Source organism: Pantherophis guttatus, chromosome 16, assembly GCF_059756535.1.
Source record: "Pantherophis guttatus breed Tessera chromosome 16, ASM5975653v1, whole genome shotgun sequence".
In the NCBI taxonomy this organism is placed as follows: domain Eukaryota; kingdom Metazoa; phylum Chordata; class Lepidosauria; order Squamata; family Colubridae; genus Pantherophis; species Pantherophis guttatus.
The window spans coordinates 2,895,938-2,919,297 of NC_142078.1; the positions used below are offsets into that span (position 1 = coordinate 2,895,938).

The 23,360-nt window shown below is 45.6% G+C and overlaps 1 protein-coding gene and 1 long non-coding RNA gene across 3 annotated transcripts; one reads left to right on the plus strand and one right to left on the minus strand.

Annotated features, from left to right (window-relative positions):
- Positions 1 to 10,049: 10,049 nt before the first annotated feature.
- Positions 10,050 to 14,867, minus strand: LOC148111735 (uncharacterized). The gene is made up of 3 exons (XM_087879867.1): positions 14,780 to 14,867; positions 13,293 to 14,659; positions 10,050 to 11,577 (listed from the first exon to the last, which is right to left on the minus strand). Exons 1-3 carry the CDS (start codon positions 14,786 to 14,788, stop codon positions 10,644 to 10,646), a joined length of 2,310 nt encoding a protein of 769 aa, XP_087735993.1. The 5' UTR covers positions 14,789 to 14,867; the 3' UTR covers positions 10,050 to 10,643.
- Positions 14,868 to 14,900: 33 nt separating this feature from the next.
- Positions 14,901 to 23,001, plus strand: LOC148111736 (uncharacterized). 2 transcript variants are annotated; one of them, XR_015730207.1, is made up of 3 exons: positions 14,901 to 15,016; positions 16,358 to 16,898; positions 22,698 to 23,001. It is a non-coding gene; the product is annotated as an uncharacterized LOC148111736 (long non-coding RNA). The 2 variants fall into 2 exon arrangements; XR_015730208.1 differs by having other exon boundaries at positions 16,358 to 16,449.
- The last annotated feature ends 359 nt before the right edge of the window (positions 23,002 to 23,360 follow it).

A 23,360-nucleotide genomic window follows, 5' to 3' on the forward strand; every position in this document is an offset into this window, starting at 1 on the left:
TTCTACCCTGGTGCCTTAATCCATGGACCAAACTGGGTCCCCTTTATAGTCTGCTATAAGGTCGCAGCCCCAGAAGAGCCCCTGTTCTCCGCCTGCCGCAATACAGGGTGGGGGGTGGGGGGGAGACTGGATCTGAAATTTCAAGGGAAGCGGCTTGAATCGCCAAAAGAGGAGCCCGGATGTTGCAGTTTGGCGCAGGGAATGTTGGGAGTCGCAGTCTGGGGGGGTCTCTTTCGGGTCCGCAAGAGGCGGGGTCTTCGGCCTGGGCCTGCCCTGCAGGGAAGGGGACGCAGGCGACACCCTCTTCTCTATCTCCCCGGCAGGAGGACGGAGGATGGGGGCGGATGCAGGAAAGAGGTGCCGCCCGAGAGGAGGAGTGCAGGCCCCGCGGAGCAGCCATGCCCGGTCCCAGCGCGGCTTCCCCTTGAGACGGCGGGGAAAGGCCGGGGGGCTCCGGGGCTGCAGAAGGGATGAGCCCAGGGGGAGCCCGGGAAAGGTGGCTGCCTGGAGGGCAATGCAGGGAGGAGGAAAAGGGCGGAGACCCCGAGACGGGCCTGAAAGGCGGAGGCCACCCCTCCACTGGTAACCATAATAACTATCGACACCACACAGGCACCATCTGGCTGGTTGGAGGAAGAAGGACGCTGAATGGTCTCTGCGGGGCGGGTGTCGATTGGCAGGAAGACTACGTGGGGCGGTCCCTCCGAAGGAAAAGGTGGAGCTTATGAAGCTTCCACTTCCGGAAGTAAAACGGTCACCGAGGGAAGCTGCCTGAATCGGTGACAGAGAAGCTGGGATGATGCAGGTTGGGCGCAGGGAATGCTGGGAGTTGAAGTCCGGGAGGGTCTCTCTGGAGAAGGCAGGCCCGGGAGCCCAAGGCCTAGTCTGGGGGATTGGGCGGGGAGGGAGACAGGAGGCTGAGAAGGAGGCTGTGCCTGCCTGGAGCATGCCTGGGAGGCCCGTGGAAGGCGGGGGCTTGGGCCTGGGCCTCCCCTGCGGGGAAGGGGATGCAGCCGTGACAGTCTTCTCTTTCTCCCCTGCAGGAGGATGGAGGATGGTGGCAGATGCAGGAAAGAGGCACCGCCCAAGAGGAGGAGGAGTAGAGCGGGCCCCGCGGAGCAAATGCATTGGTTACAATTGATGCTCCCCAACTTTGGATTCTTTTGCCTTTTGAACATCTCAGAAAGATTGGAAAAACCTCTCAAGAAACGCCAAGGTCCCCAGTGTGTTTTCGATCCTCTCTAGTCTGGTCTCTTTGCTGCCGCCCAGAACTGTCCCGAACTGCAGACCAAGACCACAGAAAAGGTTGAGAAGGGAGACCCCGATAACCCCACGGTCCTAGACCTGGACTAGATCAAGGACGCCTTTGCCCAATGTGTGGGGCCCAAAGGCCTCAATGGGAACCAGTCCAGGCCATCTGCACAACTCAGTGAACCCAGCTGGCTGTGTTTTAAGGGTGCCTTTTCCCCCAAAAATAAACCTATGAGGGAGCCTCCCACTGTTGGGAGGAAAAGGGCCCTTCATGCAACCTGTATCTTGAGCCAAAGGATCCGGGCTCTTGGTGGAGGAGAAACCCATCACTTGTGGTCATGGGAACCCAACTGCAGCAGCTCAGAAACCCTGGCAACTACAGGGAAGGGCTGGCTCTGCTTCCCTGTCTCCATCCCGTCCATCGAATGGCCAGCTTGATGAACGGAAGGACCGAGATGGGGGATTGTTCACCTTGCTGGTTGAGAATATCCCAAATTGTCTTCTCAGCAAAAGCATCTTTGATCGCATCCTACAAAGCCTCCAGTGGTAGAGGACGTGCCCTGAGGGTTCAAAGGGTCCCAAATCCCCCTTTCTGGGCATAGCCACACCCGGAAAGCCTTTCTCCTCAGAGTCCGTGGGCAGTGAGGGAGACGTGGCGGCTGCTGGGGCAAACAGCCCCACCCTTTGCTTCATGCCACAGTAAGGGTCTCCGTGCCGCGAGGCCAAAGCCCCACTCCGCTTCTCTGCTGCAGAGGGGAAGGTCAGCTGGTGGAGAAGGCCAGGCCCTTCCCTTCCTCCAGGATGGGGCAGAGCAGGAGAAGAAAAGCTGTTGCAGGGATCACCTTGGCTGCTATACTTGAAGGTATCGCTAATTTATTGTTTTTGAAGTGTGTCTCTTGTGATTTGTGGGAAGGGCAGGTGGGGAAAGGAAGCAAAGAGTTTGAATCCTTTCCCTTCCCTCTGAGAAGTCAAAGAGCTGCCAAATTCATTCGAAAGAACAGAGATCTTGGAGTAGAGAGAGAAAATAAAGCTGTTGAATAAGCTGTTTGTGAGCCAAGTTCTTTGGAAATTATTTTCTCAACCCTCCAGGACTAATGCAGGTGTAGGAAGGAAACACAGGGAGAATAAAAAAGGGAGGAGATGCCTACACATCAACACCCAAAGTATGAAGAATAAACAGAGGGAACCTGACATCCCAGAACACGAGAGCAAAGATGAGATTTCTGCCGTTACTGGTGGGATGAAATTCAGGAGGATTTAAATTTTTCAAAACACCTAATAAAAAGAGGTGGAGGTGGAGTTGCACTTAAGCAGCTGCACCTTTGTAGAAATGCAAAAAATAAAAAAATGAAGAAAACCTCCTTGAATGCATTTGGGTTAATATGAAAGGAAAACGGAATGAGGTTGCCAGAGGTGTATACGACGGACTGCCCAATCGGAGGAACTAGATCAGGGGCGTCAAACTGAAGGGTGCTTGGATCTGGCCTGTGGGGAACAGATCGGACTGGCCCACAATGCCTCTGCCAGCGAAAACAGAGCTCGGGAGGGAAGCGTGTAGCCCTACCAGGCCCCGTTTTCAGCTGCAACGGCCGCCTGCACTCCTCCGCCAGCGAAAATGTGGCCTCCACCCCCCAAGCTCCATTTTCACTGGCAGAGGATTAGAAAAAGAAACTAAAAGCAAAATAAATGTTTCCTCTTTTGTCTTTGAGCATCCAAGAATGGACAGGAAAGGAGAAAGGGAAAGAAGAAAGACAAAGAAGGAAAGACAAGAAGAGAGCAAGGAAAGAAAAATGAGGAAAGTGGGGAAGGAAGAGGGAAGGAAAAAGAAAAGGGAAGGAAGATTATAATGAGGGAGGGTCTGAGAGAAGTCCTGCCTTAGCACTTGGCCACCACAGGTCCCCCCAACAGGAGTGACTACGAGCTGGCCATGCCCACCCCGGAAATCCCTCCCCCCCCCAGGTCAAACAATCCTGATGCGGCCCTGAATGAAATCAAATTTGACACCACGGAACTAGATGCACCTTTTGCTAATCATTTAGCTGATGAACAGAAAGCAGAGGAATGGGGGACTTTCCCTATCCTGACAACTGGGGAACACCCAGTCTCTGCACCTAGTGGGAGATCAAAGAGGTCCCTAATGAGACTTACTCATTTAAAACGTCCTTATAACTGCCCATCTTTCAGTCAACTCACTGCAGCTCCCCAAAAGCCATTTTAAAAACAAACGCCAGGCGCCAATCCATGCCAACTTCTCATTGTCCGATCTCGCAGCGCCTGGGGAAAAGCCAGGTGTCAGCTTTGGAAGCCATATTAGGCCGGAAGCTTCCATGCTGCCACCTTCTCCTGTGTGGGAAAGTAGGAGGGGGGATTCAGGAGAGGGGTTGTTAGTAGACAGAATAGCATTCTTCCTGTCGGTCAAGGTCAGGACGATCCAGCGTCTGGAGAAGGAGAGGTCAGGAGGCTGAGTCGAGATGGGATGGACGTTGATTGGAGCATGTGATCGACTGGGGAGTGAGGGGATGGTTTGGGGGGGGCTTTGACTTACTGAGGGAAAACCCGGGCCTTTCAGATTCGGGTTTTCCCAGATGTGCCAGTGTACCTATTCTAGTAAAGAGAAGTTTGGAAAATGCTTGCTTCTGCGTCTTTACTCGGAGTTGGGGTTTCCTGGAACGCTGACACCAGGTGTTTAAGGCTGAAAGGATGGAGGCCCTTTGAGAATCTGGCTCGTATCTCGCAAACCTTTGTTGGCCTTAAGTCAGTCTCGACTTAAGTGGCTTCTGCTGGAAGACAAGAGGACCACTGAGAGAATCCAATTTTCAGATGCTTGGGGATGGTCTTACATGGCACGGACATTTGGAAAACCCATATAGATTATATCAAACAATGGCAGGGAGCAGCTCTTTCATGCCCACAACATTACAGGTCAAATTAGCCCTAGATTCAGCCACGGGCACACTTGCTTCAGTTAGGATCTGAGCGGGATGACTATTCAAAGGCAATTTATTCGAATATTGTAGCAAAGAGTTTTCCCTTACTGAAAAGAGGGAATCCAGGACACAGAATTGGGTTTCATTTTATATTCCATACAGTAGAAAAAGTATAAAAGAAGAGTTGATTGTATGGAAGAAATCATCCTGGTCAGTTACAGACAAGGACAGTAACATCCCATAATATTAAGGATAACCACCGAAATGACCATTGAATTAAAAACAGAATGTTCAGATGGGAAATGGCATCATGAGTCACGAAAGTCTGTTGTGAAAAGGTACAATTTCAGCCAGTTGAAACATCAAGCATGTACGATTGAAAAAGTCCTTTGTTATTCAGCCTGAGAAAGTCCCTTATTTGGCAGTTATTATTTACCCTTATTACCTTTATTCAACCGTCTTATTGGAATTATTATAAGTACTATCATGAATATCATTATTCTGTTGCTTTGTAGGTACACTGAGAGCTTTTGCACTCAAGACAAATTCCTACTGTGTCTATTCATACTTGGCCAAATTAAATATGCAATTCAATTCAATTCCTGAGACACCTTCTGTGACTTCTCACACTCAGGCACGTTTATCATTTTTCTCCCACGTGAATTCTTTGGTGTCGATTGAGGCTACTACTCTCAATATAGCTCTTTCCACACTCAAGGCATTTATGTGGTTTCTCTCCTGAGTGGATTCTTTGATGCACGTAAAGATTTCCTCTCCGATTGAAGCTCTTTCCACAATCAAGACATTTATGTGGTTTTTCTCCTGTATGAATTATTTTATGTCGACGGAGATTTACACCGTTAGTAAAGCTCTTTCCACACTCCAGGCACTTATGAGGTTTTTCTCCTGTGTGGATTCTTAGATGAGTTTGAGTATAGTCATTTCATTGCCCAAAGTAGCTTCCTTCCTCATGGCTAGAAGGGAGGGGGGCTCAGAGAGCTCCAAAGACCCCTCAGTTCAACCCTCAGCTCCAAATATTCCCCTTCATTTTGCTCCATGTCTTCTCCGCCTTATTGGTAAAAATAAATCCAGGATTCTAATAAATTCTCTATATGGATTCAATAACTGACAAATGTGCTTTTAAGAAGCAACTACATGGCCTCTATTTGATCCAAGAGAATTCTTGTTCCGAGATAGAAGAAGAGGGAGCCAAGCTATTCTCCAAAGCCCCTGAGGGCAGGACAAGAAGCAATGGGTGGAAACTCATCAAGGAGAGGAACAACTTAGAACTAAGGAGAAATTTCCTGACAATTAACCAGTGGAAGAACTTGCCTCCAGAAGTTGTGAACGCTCCAACACTGGAAGTTTTAAAGAAGAGATTGCATAACCATTTGTCTGAAGTGCTGTAGGGTTTCCTGGCTAAGCAGGGGGTTGGACTAGAAGACCTCCAAGGTCCCTTCCAACTCTGTGATTCTATTCTAATTCGGAATTCATGCACAAAAGCAGACCGTCTCCAGTTAAAGAGGACCTAAGGATGAAAACGTCCTGCCAATGGTTCCTGCTATCATTCCAAAAACTTTGGAAAAAGGAGGCAGGAAATCCTCCAAATAAATACATAAAGTCGCTATGTGTGACTCAGAAGTGTGCTTTTAAATAGCAACTACATGGAGTCTATTTGATGCAGGACAATTCTTGTTCCTAGATATAAGAATCCCTGCATAAAAGCAGACCATCCCCAGTTACAGGACTGGAGGGTCAGAACCTCCTGCCAATGGTTCCTGCTAATGAATTTCCTCTCATTCCAATACATTATTGTTGGAAAAAGGAAACAGGAAATCATGCAATTTTGATAAAATCCAAGTTGGTTTCTTTCTGGGTCCCTTTAACTGCTGGATCCCTCAACATTTGGAACTTGGGCAAAAGAAGCTCATGTGCTTTGGGGGTTCAGCATCATTAAGCTGTAAGGTCCCAAAATATACTTGAGTCACCAGAATGCCAAAGAGAGAGACTCAAGACGAGGCTTGCAAAAAAAAAGCAGATTTTATTTATGGCCAAAAACAAAATACTGGGTGGGACTATATCCGGGACATAAGATACAATGCATGCGAGGAGATAGGCACCCCTTGGGGAAGGTATGGCGTCCTTTTACACCCTCAGAGACATCAGCTTAGTACCCAATTCTGGCCTCCTAGTTTAGCTTTGTGTATTCCTTGTTGCCCTGCAAGGGAATAGAAGCCTCCCAATTAGCCTTATCTCTTCCTTTGTTCTCCCAATTGCTCATTTGGCCCCCTGGGCTGCAGGGAACAGATCAAAGGTGTAAGTTAGGGCTGAAGTGTAAATTATCCCTCGGATGATGATGTCTGCAGTTCCAGCTGAGATGCCTACCATGCTCTTAGATGGCACAAGAAAAACAGGAAGAATGCAGAATATTCTTAAAAAGAGACTGAAATTTACTCCACAGTTGTTCTTATTGGGTATAACTACGGACTGTACAGTTGCAGAGACTAAACTGGGGAAATTGTGTTTGTTTTAAAACTTTTTCAAGAAAAAAAAAGAAAATCAGGAAGAAGATGGATATGGGTTCAGATCAAATGGCAGGAACAAATGTTTGACAAATACCAGAGACATTACAGAGGCCTAATAACAGAATGTGTTTGTTACAGGAGATACATAAAGGCATAATATATGTGATTCAAATGCAAAGACATATATGTATTACAGGAACCTCATGGTTACAGAATCTGGTATACCAGTATGTCATATTCTAGTATTCTTTATTATATTATTATATTATTTATTATATCCTGTTTCCCTTCAAAGCTATGCAATATTTTGTTTTGGTAGAACTCGTTCAAGGGAGACAGGATTTTGTTCTGGATTGCTGTATTACTTTAGGATTCAGAAAAAGGTGTCTCACCTAAGCAGAAATAATGGAGGGAGCTCACCTGGGATGATGGAAAAAAGCACAAAACAACATGACAACACAAAGGGTGTGATGGGAAGTTTATCCAGAGCTACATTAATGAGTGGAGCTTCTGTGTCATCATATTCAACATGTATCATCATTTTCTTAATACATAATTATCTTTCTTCTTACATTTGAATTTAATGTATTGTGAATTTAATGTATGAAATAAATATATTTCCCCCATATTTCTTATTTTTACATTGCCTATTGTCTCTATCCATTGATAAATTTTCCCCCATATGCTGTACACTCCGATTCTTCCTTCCCACTAATTGCTAATATTAATCTACTCATTTCTGCACATTCTAATATTTTCTTAATTAGCTCTCCCTTTGTAGGAATTTTTTCTGCTTCCCAATTTTGTGCAGATACCATTCTTGCTGCCTTTATTACATGTATAATCCAATATGTATTTTCTCTACTAAATTTTTCCGGTAAGATACCCAACAGGAACAGCTCCGGTTTAAGTTCGATGTGCTGCTGTATCAGTTTTTGTGATTATTGTGATTATTGTGCCCAATAATTTCTTGCTTCTGGACATGTCCACCACATGTGATAGTACGATCCCGATGTCTGGTGGCATTTCCAACATTAAGCTGATTTATCTTTGAACATTTTTTCCAATCTATTTCCGGTGACATGTGCCAACTATAAAACATGTAACCGGAAAGATTGGCAAAAATGTTCAAAGATAAACTTTGTTTAAATTTTTAAATGAATGTTGTACCAAGATGTTACACTGATTAATGATGAATTGTTTGTTTAAAAAAAAATATTTTTTTTCTCAAAAAAAAAAAAGAGAGAGTGGAGCTTCCCTTGAGAGAGGCAGTCTACATCCAACAGTCTGCCTTTTGTGCCAAAATAGGAGAACTGGGCAGCTTGAGTGATTGGTTTGGTCGCCTCCTTCAGACATTTGCCTGGCACTGGTGGGTGTGGAAAAGGCGGAGCAGGTGAGCCTTGGGAGGAGGCCGAGGGAGGCCTGCCATCTCTGAGGGAATTCTGAGGGCTTCATGACCTCACCCATGCAGGCTCAACTGCCAGTTACTGTCAGTTATCAGAGTGAAGGTGCCTTCCAAGAGGTGGGTTGGTTTCTGAAGGGCTCCTGGACTCTGGGAAATCTTCCCTCTATTTGCAGCCAATTTACCAGAGTTGTATTGCAAGGGTGAAAATGCCCATTTGGCCTCTTACCTGCCTGGGTGCCCCTCCAACCTCCCCCCCCCCACCTTGCCTAGGAAGGGAGCCTGGAAGGGGTGGGGGAGTCCCAGTCCCAGAAGAGTCCCTCAACCACTGCCTGTCAGAATGTGGGAGGGGCCCCCCAAAGGAGAGACCGGACCCCAAAGATCAAAGGGAGGCCCCCCTGCCTCACCTCTACGCGGGACTCGGGACTTGTGCAGGCGCCCTCTGGCTGCTTGAAGGAAGGCGGACGCCGATTTAGCTGATGAAGAGAAAGCCTAGTAATGGGGGACTTTATTCTGACAACTGGGGGACACCCAGTCTCTGCACCTAGTGGGGGATCAAAGAGGTCCCCAATGAGTCATTTAAAACATTCTTTTAGCTGCCCATCATTCAGTCAACTCACTGCAGCTCCCCAAAAGCTGTTTTAAAAACAATACAACACATTAAAACATGGAAAATGAAAACAAAGAAAAGCCAGGCACCAATCCATGCCAACTTCTCCTTGTCTGACCTCCCAGCGCCTGGGGAAAAGCCGGGTGTTTAAGGCTGAAAGGCTGGAGGCCCTTTGAGAATCTGGCTCGTATCTCACAAAGCTTCCTTGGCCTTAGAGAGTCCCTTTAGCAGTTTCTGCTGGAAGACAAGGGGACCGTTGAGAGAATCCAATTGACAAGAGTTTCTGGTGTCTGGGGAGGGTCTTACATGGTATGGACAGTTCACACCCCCAACAATGGAGGCCAAATAGCCCTAGATTCAGCCACAGCACACTTGCTTCACTTAGGCACTGAGTGGGATGACTATTTAAAGGCAACTTATTAGAATATTGTGGCAAAGAGATTTCCCTTAATGAAAAGAGGGAATCTAGGACACAGAATCGGGTTTCTTTTTATACTCCACACAATAGAAAAAGTTGGGATATTCGAATAGAATAGAATAGAATTTTTTATTGGCCAAGTGTGATTGGACACACAAGGAATTTATCTTGGTGCATATGCTCTCAGTGTACATAAAAGAAAAGATATGTTCATCAAGAATCATAAAGATAATTTTCCATTTAAGATACATTAATAATGTAGTTTATTCAGGTTGAAATGGAGCTTAGTTGTGTAGCATGAAGCTGTATATTCTGCAATATTTACATTTCTGCTAAACTCATTCAATGAATCCAAGCACCGCAAGCTGAAATAACATGCACTGCATTGATACATCCACAGAGTTTCACAGTAACCATGAGATAACTCATAAAGCAAGGGCAGAAATATTCCTTTTTCCCATTTTTCTTCAAATATACTGTATGTAGACTACAAACTGTATGATTGTTTGAAGAGAAATGCATCTGTGCCCTCAGCCTCTAAATGTGAGGGGGAAGGGCAAGCAGTAAAAATGGAAGTGAAACCTTCTAAGCAGCTTATAAATATAACATTAAAGAGCACCTGTCATTTCAGATTCATCATGGCAGGGACAATAGAAAAAGTCCTTTATTATTCAGCCTGAGAAAGTCCCTTATTTGGCAGTTATTATTAACCCTTCTTTACTCAATTGAAAAAAAGATAAATAAATAATTCCTCTTATTCGAATTGTTATCATTATATCATTATTCTGATGTTTTGTACATACACTGAGAGCTTGTGTACCCGAGAAAAATTCCTTGTGTGTCTATTCGCAGTTGGCGAAATTAAAAGTTCAATTCAGTTCAATTCCTGAGATACAGTCTGGGTCCGAGTCAGATGACTATTTAAAGGCAATTTATTAGAATATTGTAGCAAAGAGATTTCCCTTAATGAAAAGATGGAATCCAGGACCCAGAATCAGGTTTCATTTTATACTCCATACAGTAGAAAAAAAAATACAAAACAAGAGCTGATTGCATGGAAGAAATCACTCTGCTCAAGTTACACTTACATCAGAGACATGGACAGTAACATCCCATAATATTAAGCATAACCATTAAAAGGACATTCACATGGGAAATGGCATGTCTCTTGTGAAAAGGTACAATTTAGACCAGTTGAAAAATTTAGCATGTACAATTGAAACAGTCCTTTATTATTCAGCCTGAAAGTCCCTTATTTGGCAGTTATTATTTACCCTTATTGTATTTTTAACACATTTGGAGTAAAGAGCAATAATTTCTCTTATTGGAATTATTATAATGATCATGAATATGCACTAGGTGAATTCCTAGGGTGTCTATTCACACTTGGCCAAATTAAATATACACTCAGTCTTCTCACACTCAGGTGTGTTTTTTATTTTTCTCCCACGTGAATTCTTTGGTGTCGATTGAGGCTACTACGCCCAGTATAGCTTTTTCCACACTCCAGTCATTTATGAGGTTTTTCTCCTGAGTGGATCCTTTGATGTTTATAAAAATATCTCCTCTGACTGAAGCTCTTTCCACACTCCAGGCACTTATGAAGTTTTTCTCCTGAGTGGATCCTTTGATGTTTATAAAGATCTCCCGTCTGACTGAAGCTCTTTCCACACTCCAGGCATTTATGAGGTTTCTCTCCTGTGTGGATCCTTTGATGTGCATAAAGGTTTCCCCTTTGACTGACGCTCTTTCCACACTCCAGGCATTTATGAGGTTTTTCTCCTGAGTGGATGCTAAGATGCCTTTGAAGATGGTCGTTACTTTTGAAGGATTTTCCACATTCCAGGCACTGATGTTCCTTTCCTCCCTCCTGGAACCTTTGGTGACTCCCAGCTCTTCCTAAGGACCCTTCACCTTCCAGGCATTTCTTCGGTTTCTCTCCCCAATGGGTCCTTTGATGTTTATAAAGGTTGCTCCTCCGACTGAAGCTCTTTCCACACTCAAAGCATTTATGAGGTTTTTCTCCTGTGTGGATCCTTTGATGTCTATAAAGATGTCCCCTCTGACTGAAGCTCTTTCCACACTCCAGGCACTTATGAGGTTTTTCTCCTGTGTGGATTCTTTGATGTGTATAAAGATCTCCCCTCTGACTGAAGCTCTTTCCACACTCCAGGGATTTATGAGGTTTCTCTCCTGTGTGGACCCTTTGATGTGTATAAAGATTTCCCCTCAGAGTGAAGCTCTTTCCACACTCCAGGCATTTATGTGGTTTCTCTCCTGTGTGGATCCTTTGATGTGTATAAAGATCTCCCCTCTGACTGAAGCTCTTTCCACACTCCAGGCATTTATGAGGTTTCTCTCCTGTGTGGATCCTTTGATGTTTATAAAGGTCGCTCCTCTGACTGAAGCTCTTTCCACACTCCAGACACTTATGAGGTTTTTTTTTTTTTTTTTTTTAATATAATTTTATTAATTTTTTTTTATACACAAATAAAATATAATAACAATTCTGTTTAACATCGGATTCGCAGTGTTTATACATATATACATGAATAAGTGTCTGGTGTCAGTTATACTATACATTTCTAATTAATTTCTGCACCTTTTGTTTCTTCCTTAATTCTACCATTTATCCATTCGTACCATCTTCCCCACACAGTATCATAATCAGAATTTTCATCGTCATTTATCTCATGAGTTAATTTACTTATCTCTGCACACTCTAATATTTTATTAATTATAAGGTCATCTGGTGGTAGGTCTTTCTTTTTCCAGTATTGAGCATATGCTAGTCTGGCAGCTGTAGTTATGTGTATTAGGAGGTGGACCTTTTCCTTTACGTATCCTTTCTTTACCATTCCCAGGAGAAATATTTCTGGGTTCAGATCAATGTCTTCTTTAAGTATGTCTTTCAACCATCTCCAAATTTTGCTCCAAAACCTTTTTGCTTCGGGACATGTCCACCACGTATGAAAGAAGGTGCCATGGCCATGGCCACATTTCCAACAGTTTGGCTGCGCATTGGGGAACATCTTTGCTAATCTTGCAGGTGCCAAATGCCACCTATGAAGCATTTTGTAGTGATTTTCCTTATATGTGGCTGCTCTAGTTAATTTATAATTTTTATTCCAGGCTTCTTCCCATTCATTAAAATTCAAACTGTGTCCAATATTTCTCTCCCATGCTCTCAATTGATTTCTAATTATATCCTCATCTCTGTCTTCCTCTAACAAATAGTTATACAGCTTGGCCAACGCTTTTTTCCCTGGTCCCATCAAAATTTTGTCTAATCCATTATATCCTAATTCTAGGCCATACTCTTCTTTATCTTTCTGGTATCTTGATTTTATTTGCAGGTAAGTCCACCAATCTAAAGTTATACCTTGGTCTCTCAGGGCTTCATTAGATTTAATATTTCCCCCTCCATCGACAATGTCTTTGTATCTGCACAATTTCTCCATTCCCCACCTGTTGGGGTAAATCATTGCCTCTGCCGTGGAAAGCCAGTTTGGGACTTTTGAATAGTATCTCTGCCTAATTCCCACCCACGTTTGTATTAGGGAGTCTCTAATTTTATGCCTGTGGAAATAGGTTTTCTTTTTATTGTCTTTGTCCCATAGATAAGCATGCCACCCTTTCTGTAGGTCGTGTCCTTCTAACACTAAGGTTCTCTTATTCTCCAGGGTGATCCAATCCTTTATCCATATCAGCTTTGCTGCTCTATAATACATTTCCCAATTTGGAAGTCCAAATCCTCCCACATTCCTTTTTTCTTGTAAAATTTTAAGTGAGATCCTTGATTTTTTTCCCTCCCAAACAAATTCCCTAACGGTCTTATTTAATTCTGAGAAAAAATTTTTCTTTAAAATTACTGGTAAATTTTGATATAAAAATAAGATCTTGGGGAGGATGCTCATCTTAATTGCCGCAATTTTGCCAATAAGTGATAATTTGCTCTTTTTCCATCTGTCCAGATCTTGTTTTAATTTATTAATTAATGGAGTATAATTGTCTTCTTTTAGAGATGAGCACCTTTTGGTTAGCCAAATTCCTAAGTATTTTATTTTTGGGACAACTTGTAAGCCCAAGGTTTCTTCTATCTCTTTCTTCTGCATCTCAGTTACATTCTTAGTAAGTAAGACACTTATGAGGTTTTTCTCCTGAGTGGATGCTAAGATGCCTTTGAAGATGGTCGTTTCTTTTGAAGGATTTTCCACATTCCAGGCACTGATGTTCCTTTCCTCCCTCCTGGAACCTTTGGTGACTCCCAGCTCTTCCTAAGGACCCTTCGCCTTCCAGGCATTTCTTCAGTTTGTCTCCCCAATGGGTCCTTTGATGTTTATAAAGGTTGCTCCTCCGACTGAAGCTCTTTCCACACTCCAGGCACTTGTGAGGTTTTTCTCCTGTGTGGATCCTTTGATGTCTATAAAGGCTGCTCCTCTGACTGAAGCTCTTTCCACACTCCAGGCACTTATGAGGTTTTTCTCCTGAGTGGATCCTTTGATGTCTAGAAAGATCTCCCGTCTGACTGAAGCTCTTTCCACACTCCAGGCATTTATGAGGCTTTTCTCCTGAGTGGATCCTTTGATGTGTATACAGGTGGCTACTCTGACTGAAGCTCTTTCCACATTCCAGGCATTTATGAGGTTTTTCTCCTGAGTGGATCCTTTGATGTACATAAAGATGTCCCCTCTGACTGAAGCTCTTTCCACACTCCAGGCACTTATGAGGTTTTTCTCCTGAGTGGATTCTTTGATGTGTATAAAGATGTCCCCTCTGACTGAATCGCTTTCCACACTCAAGGCATTTCTGAGGTTTCTCTCCTGTGTGGATTCTTTGATGTATATAAAGGTTGCTCCTATGACTGAAGCTCTTTCCACACTCCTGGCATTTATGAGGTTTTTCTCCTGAGTGGATGCTAAGATGCCTTTGAAGATGGTCGTTTCTTTTGAAGGTTTTTCCACATTCCAGGCACTGATGTTCCTTTCCTCCCTCCTGGAACCTTTGGCGACTCCCAGCTCTTCCTAAGGACCCTTCGCCTTCCAGGCATTTCTTCGGTTTGTCTCCCCAATGGGTCCTTTGATGTTTATAAAGGTTGCTCCTCCAACTGAAGCTCTTTCCACACTCAAAGCATTTATGAGGTTTTTCTCCTGTGTGGATCTTTAAATGACTTTTCAGATGGTGAATTCTTTTGAAGGATTTTTCGCATTCCGGGCAGTGATATTTCTTTGCTTCCTCCTGGATCCTTTGGATCTTTGGGGGTCTTCCGAAGGAGCCTCCGCCCTCCAGGCCCGTCTCGGGGTTTCCGCCCATTTCCTCTTCCCTGCATCGCCCTCCAGGCAGCCGCTTTTCCCGGGCTCCCCCTGGGCTCATCCCTCCTGCAGCCCCGGAGCCCCCCGGCCTTTCCCCGCCGTCTCCAGGGGAAGCCGTGCCAGGACCGGGCAGGGCTGCTCCGTGGGGCCCGCTCTCCTCCTCCTCCTCCTGGGCGGCGCCTCTTTCCTGCATCCGCCGCCATCCTCCGTCCTCCTGCAGGGGAGAGAGAGAAGAGGGTCACGGCTGCCTCCCATTCCCCTCAGAGGAGACCCAGGCCCAGCTCCCCCTCGTGCGGACCCGAAAGAGACCCTCCCAGCATCCCCTGCGCCAAACCTGCATCATTTGTCACAGATCGAAGCAGCTTCCCTCGTTGCCCGTTTTGTTCCCGGAAGTGGAGGCTTCGCGCCCTTTTTCCTCCACTAGTTCCGCTTTTTCCTTCGGGGGATCCGCCCCTCGGAGTCCTCCTGCCAATCGCCAACCTCCCCAGAGCGACCAATCGGCGTCCGCCTTCCTTCAATCAGGCCCACGGCACCTGCGCCCTGCCGAGGGGGTTGCTGGTCCTGCGCGAAGGTGAGGCGGGGGGGGGGGGGGAGGTCTCCCTTTGATCTTTGGGGTCCGGTGTTCTCCCCCTCCCCCCATCCAGGCAGGTGGAGGTTGGGGGCCCTTCTGGGGCTCTGACTTTCCCTCCCCTCCCCCAACCCACGTCTCTCCCTAGACAAGGCGGGGGGAGTGGAAATGGGGGGGGCACCCAGGCAGGCGGGGCTGAAGGGGCTCCTGGGGGTCTCCAGGCTTAGAGACCGAGGAGGCTCCTCCCTGCAGCTCCTGACCCCCCTTTCCCGCCTCTCCCCCCAAGGACCCCTTTGAAAATCTGCAGGGGCCTAAATCCCCCCAGGACCCCCCCCATTAATATGTGGACCCCCTCAGCCTCTGCTGAGCCCCTGAGGTCGAAGCCTCCAGGAAGGCCCACCTTTCCCCCCCATTGCAGCCCCCCCAGCTCTGCCCCCTCCCCTTAAATGCTCCATAGCTGGAGGACCCCCACCGCCTTGGGTTGGTGGGGGGGCTTTTCCTATTTAAATCCTGCGCCCCAAAGGCTGGGGGGGGGGTCCTGGCCCTGCTCCCCTCTTGCACTGCAGCTTCTCCTGGGCTGGGAGGGGATCCTGATTGAGCAACTCCATAAGTTTTTAAAGTTTTATGCCCCCCCTCCCTCTGGCCAAGAGCAACTTTTTAAGATATGACATCATTTTAATGTTCTTGCTTTACCTGGGGTTTTAATGTTGTTTTTGCAGTAAATACCTGGGGTAAGGTGATGCTGGAGCCCAGTGAGGTCCTCAAGGGGTTTTTAGGTGCATGTAGGAAGTTCCCTTGTCAGCTAACAGAATAAGAACAACCGAGCGGGAAGGGGCCTCAGAGGTCCTCTAGTCTGACCCCCTGCTCAAGCAGGAGGCCTCATCGCAAAGGTGCTTTTTCAAAAGAGAACTGGGCTTTATTTTTCCTGGAAGATGTTTCACTTCTCATCCAAGAAGCTTCTTCAGTTCTTCACCACCAAAGAAGCTTCTTGGATGAGAAGCGAAACGCCTTCAAAGGAAATCCAGCTGCCTCTTGAAAAAGCTCCTTCGGGACAACCCTGACCTGGATGATGGAGAAGCTCCAGAGACCTTCAGGAGGCCTGATAGTGGGAATATGCTGCCTTTGGAGGATCTGGGATGCTCTTTATTGGCTCTTTATGTTATTTTTCTACTCTTATTAAAGCACGTGTAGTTGTATAAATGTCATACTTACATACATTCCCCACACTAGAAATAAGGTATTCAATTCTGGGGGTCCGAGAAGCCGAAGACTGGGGGCAAGGGGGGGTGGCCAGTTGGGGGGGGCAACAGCTTCTCCTTTATCATTCTCTGCCCCTATTTTCAGGCCATGAGCCTTGACTCTGGGGCCAGAAGTACGGAAGCAATTGGGAAGACTGGCTTGCAAAGGCCTCAAATGCTCCTGGCAGCTGTTCACACGTAAGGAGGGCTCGCATGAAAGGCCCCGTGGCTCTTGGCGGGACAGAGGCCCACGAGTGGAAGTGGTGGAGGGCTCCGTCTCTGTAGCAGAAGGGAGAGTAGCCCCCGGTGCCATCCTTGCAGCCGGCAGGAGAAGTCTGGAAGCCAAGGGAGGCATCGTTGCCCCAGGCCTTCCACTGGGAAAGAGGCGGACTGGGTCATCGCCTGAAAGGACCTCAAAGAGGACTCGGTGGGACCGGAGGCCCCGTTCACACAACATGCTTCCCACTCCTGGCCTTGCGCATCCTGAGCCCCGGCTGGGTTCACAGGCTGCCTGCAAGCAAAGTTAACCTAAGACCAGCCAAGCTGAGCAGGCCATGCAAATGCAGCCGTGGGGGCTTCCCTTCCCGGGGGATGCATCTCGGGGGGAATCGGCTGGGGAGCCATCGAAAGGACCCTCCTCCCCCCAGGTGAGTCTCTTCCTGGGCTGCTTTGCGGGAGACGATCATGGCTTCCCTATTGCCCCATTAATCAACCCTGCGAGGTAGGACAGCCCCTCGACTGCAAAAAACAATAACCACAGTTAACTATCGATTCAGGTTTACTCTTGCTTCAGGAAAAGGACCATTTTACTGTTTATTATGGTTTCTTTAGTGATTGCGCTATTCTCTATTGCTTCATAGTATAACTTGTTTAAATTATTTAAAATTGTTTTGCATGATCACATGTTTTCTTACAAGGGTTGCACATTTTGGAAATTGTGCAAGGGGTGTGAATTCGACTGTATTCAATGTACATTCCTATATCACCAAGGCAAATTTAATTAAAGAGCCTTGGTGGTGCAGCGGACTAAAGTACTGTAAAAGTAGCACTTAGCTACCTGCAATTACTGCAAGTTCAAATCTCACCAGGCTCAAGGTTGGCTCAGCCTTCCATCCTTCCGAGGTAGGTAAAATGAGGACCCGGATTGTGGGGGCAATAAGCTGACTTTGTATTAAAAAAAAAGAACACCGCTTTGGGGGGGGGGCGAAAGCCCTACTAAGCAGGTATATACAAAAGTATGAAGGCTATTGCTTAACGCATTGTAAGACGCCCTGAGGGTGGCATATAAATCGAACCAATCAATCAATCAATCAATGAACAAATAAATAATTCAGTCAGTCAGTAGTGCTGTATTTCAAAGTATTACTCAGCAAGGTGGGCCAGAGTCGGTCTTTCCTTTTCAGTAGCAGAGGTTGAGCTCTGAGCAGCTGCAGCTGACAGTCCCTCTGTCTCCTTTTCCTGGAAGAAGCCACTGGTGTCTCAGCCTTTCTGTCTTGCCTGGAACACATCTGTCCCAACGCAGCTGGTAGGCAACAAGCCAAGGAAGCCAGATGCGGGTTGCAGTGTCCAAAGCTGCTGCTTTTCTGGTAGTTTCCTAGTGCCATATGCAACCTTTCCCTCCACAAAGCTTTTTGATGCAGCTTTAGAGACCTAACCAAGATTTGCAAATTGCTACTTGAAACGCCACAGGAAGGGGAATGTTTAAACACTGCTTTCGGTCAATCACGAAGGGGTAGTAAAATTCTTCTCTGTCAAGAATTTTACTACCCCTTCGTGATTGACCAAAAAAGCAGTCAAACTTAGGTCTGGGACCCTGGGCATGGCCCTGGAAGGAATTTAGAGTCCATCTTAAAAGAAGAAGAAAAAAGAAGAAGACATCACTAAGGGGGATGTAGAGATGGGAATATACAGTCCTGAGGTTGAAGGAAGAGGAAGAATTTGAAACTAATTCCATATTTTTTTTCAAAAAAAATATTTGAAAAATACAAACAAACAAAACAAGTAAACAAAGATTCATCTATACATCTTCTTTTCAAACTTGTCGCATCAGTATTCTATATTCTTATTTATACCTTTAATTCTTTCTTGTTATAACATATCTATATCCCTACTACATCATCTCTATACATATTCTTACTCGATAGATATATTTAATTTGATTTATATGCCGCCCTTCTTCGGAGACTTATGGCGGCTTACAGTGCGTTAAGCAATAGCCTTCATACTTTTGTATATTTTATACAAAGTCAGCTTATTGCCCCCACAAACTGGCTCCTCAATTTACCTACCTTAGAAAGGATGGAAGGCTGAGTCAACCTTGAGCATTCAAGCATTTTTAATTCACTATTAACATAAATTGGTATTTTATAATCATATCTATGATTCAAATCTTTCCATTTATTTCCTTATCTTTTTTCCTTTTCTACCCTCCAACCAGGTGTACCATTTCTCCCATACTAAATTATAATCATTTTCCTCTTTTTCTTGTAATTCCTTTGTAAGTTTGTCCATTTCTGCAGATTCCATAATTTTAAAACTAATTCCATATTGATATCTTCTCTTGGGCTTTGAACCTGAGCTTCCTGTTGCTGTGCAAGGTATTCTGTTGGCTGCCGTCAGACTTCCATGGGGCAATGCAGGACTTACAGCTGAGGTGGTCTGAGCTCCGAGGTTTGGTTGAAGCTTGCTGGGTGATGCAATGCAGTGAAGAAGCTGGTGCTCTGGAAGGGTGTGGGGCAATTCCTGTTGTGTCTTAATGGCTTTGTCCTGGTTTGGATCTTGAGTGAGGGCTAATCCCGTCACCCTGGAGCTGAGGGCCTTTTGTCTTGTAGAGAGGCTGGCCCAGTCCTGCTGGGGCTATTAAGAAAGATGGGGGCTGCTCTCCAAGAGCATGTTCCTCCTTTAGGGAAATACAATATTCTGCCTTTTAAAAAATTTTTTCCAAAGTATTCCCTTCTTTTAGGAGAGGGGAGGCTGCTAACTTTGTACGATAGGAACAGAGAGGACCTGGGTTCTGTCAGTTCCCTTGATGACTGGCCCTATCCCCGTCCTTAAATGAATGCATGGATCATGAAGCAGAGCGCTGGGTCCCTCGGGAGGGGGTAGCCCTTGAAGGACTAGGACAGTCCCCTACACAGTATCTATCAAAACAAGGGACAGGATTCTCCCCACTAGTCAATCGGGGTTTTTTGGGGGGGCAAGACGTTCCTCGCTTCAAAAGTTCCTCTGGTCCCCTTCAGGCTGAGTCCTGCTGATCAGCGGTTCCAGACTGTTGATGTCTTGCGTTGGGGCAATTCACGTTTTTAGTTTCCGTTCCTTTTACAAGGAGCACACTGGTCTCTCTCAGCCCTGCTTTTTTTGTTTCCCTGCCCCTTTGGCTCTTTTTGTCTTGGCTCCCCTCTGCCTCTACGCCTGTTCCATCCCCCCCCCTCGGTTAATTTATTCTGCAATCCCCCCCTCTGCCTTTCCCCCCTTACTGGCGCTTTCTCTTTTGAGAGCTTGTGCCGACAGGATAGCCTTCCGCTCAGCTTTTCCTGCTTTCTTTGCCTATTACCTCACTTTCTTTCTTTCTTTTTTTTAAATATACTTTATTGAATTTTTCCGTTATAAAAGAAAGAATATACAATCTCTACCTCCATCAGAGGCACAGTGTTTATACATTTTACGAAATCATACATCAGATAAACTTCATCCTTAGCTGTTCAATATTCTAAACAGTATAGCTCGTATTTCAAATGCGTAACAAATCATATCCTAAAATCATGTTTTTGTCTTGTTCTTCAACCAATTGTACCAGTTTCCCCATACTTCATAGTATTTAGATGTCTCCTCATTATTTATCTCACTCGTCAGTTTTGCCATTTCTGCGCACTCTAGGATTTTATTTATTAATATTTCTTCTGATGGTATGATTTTATTTTTCCAGTATTTCGCAAAGGCTAGTCTAGCCGCTGCTGTTATCTGGATTATGAGTTGAGTTTTGTTGTTGTTAAAGCCGTCTCCGATTATACCCAGAAGGAAGATTTCTGGAGATAAAACTATCTCCTGTCCCGTTATTTCACATAGCCAATATCGAATTTTGGACCAGAACCTTTTTGTCTCTGGACAGGTCCACCATAGATGATGGAAGGTGCCGACCACTTTTCCACATTTCCAACACGTGGCTGAGAGATTTGGAAACATTTTCGCTAACCTAGCTTGCGCTAAATACCACCTGTGTAGCATTTTATAATGGTTTTCTCTGAATGTTGCCGATTTCGTCATTTTATAATTCCTATTCCAGGCTACCTCCCAGTCGTTAAAATTTAATCTGTATCCCAAATTTTTTTCCAGATATTTAGCTGATTTTTTGCTATAATCTCTGCCCTATCCTCATCTAGTAAGAAGTTATATATTTTTGCTAGCGTTTTCTTGTCTACTCCCCAAATAATTTTATCAAAATTTCCACACTTAGATTCTATGTCGAATTGGTCTCTGTCTTTCTGAAATCTTGAATTAATCTGCAAGTAATTCCACCAATCTAAGTTAAAACCCTGGTCCCTCAATATATCCAAAGATTTGAGCTTCCCCTTTTCATCAAGAATATCTTTATACGTGCCCAATTTATAGTCATCTCTCCTGTTTGGGGCCGCCAACGCTTCCATAATGGAAAGCCAGTTAGGTACCTTAGTATAAATCCTCTGTCTAATTTCCTCCCACGTATGTATGAGTGTCTCCCTAATTTTATGTTTGTGAAAGTAGGATTTTTTGCTTGTTCTTTGTGTCCCACAGGTGAGCGTGCTATCCTTCTAATAGGTCATGTCCTTCTAACGTCAGGATTCTCCTATTTCGTAACGTGATCCACACCTTAATCCAAATTACTTTCACCGCCTTTTGGTATATTTCCCAATCGGGGAGCCCGAATCCTCCCAAATTTCTTTTTCCTTGCAGTATCTTGAGGGAGATCCTCGATTTCTTACCCTCCCATAAGAAGTTTCTAATATGTTTGTTCAGGTCCAGAAAGAATTTTTTATCTAAGGTTATCGGAATATTTTGGAATAGATACAGAATTTTAGGTAGGATGTTCATTTTGATTGCTGCTATTTTACCAATCAGAGAGAGTTTTAGCTTTTTCCATCTTTCTAGGTCCTGATATATTTTTTGCAGTAATGGGGTATAATTGTCTTCTTTTAGTGATGAGAATCTCGCGGTGATCCATATTCCTAAATATTTTATTTTCTTAACTACCTGGAGGCCTAATAAGTCTTCCACTTCCTTTTTTGTGTGTCTGTCATATTTTTCACTATTATTTTAGTTTTTTTCCTATTAAGTTTAAGGCCCGCCACTTCTCCATATTTCTGTATTTCCTGCATTAATTTTAAACCGGTTTCTAATGGATCTTCTATTATGAGGGCTACGTCGTCTGCAAAAGCTTGCGTTTTAAATATTTCCTTCCTAATCTTTAATCCTTTAATTTCTTTATTGGCTCTGATCTTTCTAAGTAGCAACTCTAGCGCCAAAATATAAAGTAAGGGGGATAGGGGACACCCCTGCCTCACTCCGTTTTGAATCTGAAATATCTGGGTTTTATCTCCATTCATTAATATGTTCGCCCTCTGTTTATGATTGGCTTTTCCTGCTTTCTTTGCGTCTTTCTTATCTCACTTTCTTTCTTACCTCGCACGTGGAGCCATATTGGTGGGCACGTGAGCTCAGCTCCAGCACGCATGTGCGTGCAGGCCAGCTGATTTTTGGGCCTTCTGGGCCCACTGGAAGCAGGGAAGCAGATTGTTTTTGGCCTACGGAGCATGGGGGGGTGGGGAAGACCATTTTTCCCCTCCCCTAGAAAGGCTCTGGAGCCTGGGGAGAGCAAAAAAAGGGCCTTCCGGTCTCACCGGAAGTCAGCAAATGGGACATTTCTGGCCTCCGGAAGGACTCCGGGGTGGGGGTGGGGAAGGCAATTTTCGCCCTCCCCAGGCTCCTAGAAAGTCTCTGGAGCCTGGGGAGGGTGGAAAACAGCCCTACTGGGCCCACTGTGCCATCATGTGTCAAAAGAGGGGGGAGAGCGGGGGGGTCATGTGTGTATGCGTGGTGGACCACATAGAATTATGGGTGTGGGCACGTACTCGCACGACACCCCCCCTGCATTTGGCACATGATGGCAAAAAGGTTAGCCATCATTGTACTATATGGTCTCTCAGCCAACTCTGAAATTGGCTTCACTGCTGCTCATTTGACCTTCTGTGACTTAGATAGGGCGCAGGGGATGCTGGGAGTCACAGTCAGAGAGGATCCCGGAGAAGGGAGCCCGAGGCCTGGTCTGGTGGGCAGACGGTGAGGTGGAGGCTGTGCCAGCCTTGGCCTGTCCAGAAGAGGCGGAGGCTTCGGCCTTCCTTCCCAGGCGGACCTGGAACTGCCCTCTGGGGAAGGGGACAAAGCCGTGACCCACTTCTCTTTTGCCCCTTCAGGAAGACGGAGGAGCCCGGTGGAGGAAGGAAAGAAGCGCCACCTGAGAGAAGAGGAGGCTCCGCGGAGCTGTTCTGCCCAGTCCCGGCACCGCTTCCCCAGGAGACCGCGGGGATAGGCCTGGACCTCCAGGGCTGCAGGCGGGATGAGCCAAGCGGGACCCTGGGAAAGGGGGCTGCCTGGAGGGAGCTGCAGGGAGAAGGAAACAGGCGGAGACCCCGAGATGGGCCTAGAGGGCGGAGAATCCTTCATGTCTGCATGTCTTCTCTGCCTTATTTGCAAAAATAAATCCAGGATTCTAATAAATTCTCTATATGGATTCAATAACTGACAAATTTGTTTTTAAGAAGCAACTACATGGCCTCTGTGTGATCCAGGATAATTCTTGCTCCTAGGTAGAAGAACTAGGAATTCATGCACAAAAGCAGAGCAACTCCAGTTAAAATCAAGCTAAGGATGAGAACCTCCAGCCAATGGATCCTGCTGGTCAATTTCCTCTCATTCCAAATCATTATTGTGGGAAAAAGGGAGCAGGAAATCATGCAATTTTGATAGGATCCAAGTTGGTTTCTTTCTGGGTCCCTTTAACTGCTGGATCCCTCAACATTTGGAACTTGGCCAAAAAAGGCTCATGTGCTTTGTGGGTTCAGCATCATTAAGCTGTA

Bases quoted from the DNA above. Each gene is read 5' to 3' on its own strand.
- LOC148111735 (XM_087879867.1), bottom strand. The intron at 11,578-13,292 runs AGAAAAACCTCA...AAAAAAAAAAAA, and splicing joins CATCTTAGCATCCACTCAGG to AAAAAAACCTCATAAGTGTC.